Raw genomic sequence first — 4,039 nt, 5'->3', positions numbered from 1 at the left:
TGAGAAGTGAGAAGAGACACATGCAGGTTCTATAAAGCAGCTGGGCTTCACTAATGGCCTGAAAAGCACCGGACTGCACTGCCATTTCTCTCTCTCCCACACTCCTCATCCCGCCTGACACATTGCCTTATACCTACAGCTCGCCTGCCAAAAGCCCGGTGATGAATCGGGCACCTGACCCTAATTCCACTTATTTGTCCTCCCTTGTGTGACTCTGCTGCCATAACCGCGTCCTTGACTGCAATCACAGGTCTTCTGGGATAAACAGTAAAGCAGGAAGCGGTCCACCTGCTTACACACACTGTTCCACAGCAGGGCCCTTGGAGAGGCCCGGCCAGCGCTCCCTTTGGGATCCACGTCAGCTGACGTGAGGGAAAGAGGAAGGACAGGCGGGTGCTTTGACACGTCGGCCTCAGGACTTTCTCCTTCGGTGACGGCTCATACAAACCCTGTCTCTCTTCACCGGCTTGTGTTTAAGACGTTGCCATGGAAAATGGTGCTAAGAGCTCTCTTCCTAACTTTCCATTATTCACAGGTGTCAGATTAATGAGGGAGATGTCAGTCACTTACTAGCCAATCTCTAGATTTACCCTCTACTGTCTTTTTTTTTTTGAGGATTTGATTTTTTGCTCTCGAACACGTGGAATAAATGTTACAACCCAAATGAACATCATCCCTCTCTGATGGATTAACTGCCTGTATTTGCTGCGGTTTCTATTTTGTACACTGTTATCTGTCAACAACAAAGACATGGGGAACTCCATGGGTTGCGTCAGGCCTCCTCGGGAGGGGGAACCCTCTGGAGCCCCCCCACTTTCGCCAAAGAAGCGTCTACGTTTCAGGCGTAAGCGCAAGGGCAAGAAGACCAAGAAAGGGGAGCCGGAACAGGAGGACTTTGAGCGACAAAGACGCCATGGGACGGACGAAAGGGAGGAAGAGGATCAAGACGACGAGGGAAAGGCCGCAGTTATAGACGCGGCAGATTTTAGCGACAAAGCCGGGACTCTTACAACAGTGCCTGATATCCAGTTAACTCATTCCAAAACTAAACTGCACAGCAATACCCTTTCCCCTGGCTCTGTGAGTACCAGTGTAAGAGGCAACAGGATACTTGAAGTGTCCCCCAAGCCCAGCCCAGCCTGGAGAGGGGTTTTCTGCCTCCCAGGGGAGGAAGACTCTGTCAGCGGCATCATAGACGTCTCCAGCATTCCGAGCCAAACCACAACCACCTCCCCGGTCAACACAGCCCTGGGCAGCACCACCCCAGGCGGAGGGAGGGTCTGTCGCGTTAAGGAGAAAGTACAAGGGGTCCTAGAGAAACCTTGGGTCCTCCGACAAAAGAAGGAGAAAAAAGACAAGGGTAGGATGGAGAGAGAGGAAAAAGGGGACGGGGAGGTCAAAGGAGGACCAGAGGGAACCGTAACGGTGGGGCGGACGCCGTCCGGGAGGGAGCACAAAGGTGTGGTCCACATCCGGGAGGTGGATGGTAAACTCTGCGTGGTGAGGACGGTGTACCCCAGTAATTTTGGCTCACCGTTGTGGAGGGGCGGAAGTGACGGTGAGGTAGAGGTGCGCTCTGAGCCTCTTGCCCCGTCTCCAGTCACAGGAAATATTCTCAAAGTCCAGCTGTCTGAAGAGGGCAAAAGTAGAGCCAAAATGTCTGCGTGGGATTCCCTCACGTCCTCGACCCAAATTCGGATTCAGGAGACTATTGGCATCGAGGGTTTCAGCTGGGACACTCCGGTTCGTGCACAGGAGCGGTCGCCTCTGTTGGAGTCGGGCTACGCCAGCGACCTGCCGCTGACCTCTCCAGAAACGGCGGGCACCACCCCCAGTCAGACGGACTGGGGAGGGCTGACCAGTAGCTCATCAGAGAGACTCGACTCAATGGTGGAGAGTCCTCTGTCGCTGCAGCAGGCGACTGTAAAATATCTGCCACAGGTTTGCCTCATCTTACTTTACCTTTTGTTCTCCACACATAAAACCGTCTGTGAGCTTTCCCTTTATCTCTGTCTTGAAGAGTGTTATGACAATTGGTTGATTTAGAGCAGATCTCAGAGCATTTGCTACCCGGCTATAGCCAAACCATATGATTCAGCAAAAAAACCACTTCTGGTAATGCATTACTTGTTTAAGTCATTCCAGCTTTTCAAATGTGAGGAATTACCGCTTTAGGCCACAGTTAACACATGCAAGAGATTAATATGGCAGAATATTCATCGATGCGAGCGTCACGAGTTCAACTTCTGTGACCTGCATTCCTGCTTGACTGTACCTCCCTTTTTTTAGCCGTTTTTTTTTTTTGCCTCTGTTGTCATTTGTCCACCGTGTCTGTGGTTGTGTGTTTGTTGTTATCAGCTCTTGAAAGACACTCTGCCTCCCTCCATTCTTTCCGCCACCGTCCCCAGAGCCTAATCAGCACAGCCCAGACCGTCTCTCCATCCTTCTCTCCCAGGGTATCCTTCCCTCCCTCCTTCCTTCGCGCTTTCACCTCCTTCCGTTGCTTGCCGTTTTCCGAGAGACAGCTGACGTCTGTTTCAGTGTGAGAGACAGACAGACGGGCCGGCTGTTTGTTTGTGTGAGAAGGCTCACCACTTCAGCTGACGCCGTCCCCTCTTACTTCGAACTGAAACTGGGAATTTTCTGAACAATTCAACTGCATCTGTCTGCGTAGCTCTGGTGGTTTCGGTTGAAAAATGTAAGGTTACTTGTTAGGGAAAAAGTAGAAGGGGAAGATCGGTTCATTGAAACTTAATCTGTTGGCGATTTACATTGCAGTCTTTATTTACATGTCGTAGGCATGCTTCATAGTTTTGCTGCCTGCTAGGAGCTCTTAGTAGTTTTAGTTTGGGCACTTATTTCAATACCTTTCATAGTATGTAGAACAAATTTGTCACACCTAACAACAACAACAACAACAACAACAACAACAACAGGTTTGTTTTGATCAAACAGGAGTTGGTGATTCTTGTAAACGGTGTCGGTTGTTGAGCTAACGGTGGCTGGTTGGAGAACTTGAGCACATTGCCCAACCCTGTAGTACGGTCAAGGAACAGCTGTGGTGCAGTGTCCATGTTCACTGTTTCCTGTCCATATCTGGTGAAATGTAAATAATAAAGGGCATGGGTTTGACCTCGGTGCATTTCAAACTTATCGGACACATCTGGACTTCGCTATGATTCCTGCCCAGTGTGTCTTTGCACAGTACGTGTTTGGGATGTGAAAAATGTTTCGGGGCTCACCAAGGAGGAAGAGAGACTCACAGCTTTTCAGCTCCCTTCACCTTGAAAATAAAAAGGCTGCTGCAGCTTTCTGCAGCGTTACAGCAGATAATGGGCGCCTTTATTTATTATGTCATTTTTTCCCACGGCGACTGCCACCGTTTTGTTTGTCTGTTCCCCGCCACGTAGCACCAGCAGTACAGCGAGGCTGCGGCCAACGGCACGTTAGCCTTAGTGCTAGGTGTCTCGTTGCTGAGTCATGGGAAACACACACTGACACACTGGATCCACAGAGATTCCTGCCTAAGAGGGGTTTTGTGTGTGTCATGCGAGAGGAGTGTGTGCATGAGTTTCGGTTTAAAGTGCAGCTGGCCTTTGTCTGTCTGTGATGCCCGTCTCTGCATAAAAAGGGATTTGAAATGCGCATTCATCAGCCAGACGTCTGCTTTGTCGAGCCTCGAGGGGATTTCTCCCACCACTCAAATGTACCCGTATACCCGCCCCTGCTAAGCTGTCTATCCGTCCTTCGTCCGCCCAACCATCCTTTTTTGTTTGAGGTGCCAGTAGAACTATTCATTCTCTTCTCCACCTTCCATTCTCCCTCTTGTTTTTCTGTAACTCCCCCATCCCTCGCTCTCCCTCCTCCATAAAACTTCAAAGAGGCCATGCTTTTAAAAGGGGTCCAGTGCCACAGTGGGTGGGGGCATCATGGATGCCTGTGGCTAGAGTCTCTGCTGCCACCTCAAATACTCCTCTGGCTGAACTACACTTGGTGGAAATTGGCATAGTTCATGTTCACACTGTATTTTACTGCTTTG

At 50.2% G+C, this 4,039-nt stretch overlaps 1 protein-coding gene across 1 annotated transcript in view; it reads left to right on the top strand.

Annotated features, from left to right (window-relative positions):
* Positions 1–750: 750 nt before the first annotated feature.
* Positions 751–4,039, top strand: part of macf1a (microtubule actin crosslinking factor 1a) — a gene marked incomplete at its 5' end in the record, with an annotated part of 106,550 nt that continues 103,261 nt past the window's right edge. The window contains one exon of the mRNA XM_079232000.1: positions 751–1,941. Coding sequence (XP_079088126.1) covers positions 751–1,941 — 1,191 coding nt within the window. The remainder of the gene's footprint in view (positions 1,942–4,039) is intronic.

The sequence above is a fragment of the Taurulus bubalis genome (assembly GCF_910589615.1).
Source record: "Taurulus bubalis genome assembly, chromosome: 16".
Taxonomy (NCBI): Eukaryota; Metazoa; Chordata; class Actinopteri; order Perciformes; family Cottidae; genus Taurulus; species Taurulus bubalis.
Note: the sequence above shows the minus strand (reverse complement) of the source record. Positions and strands in the feature narration are given on the sequence as shown.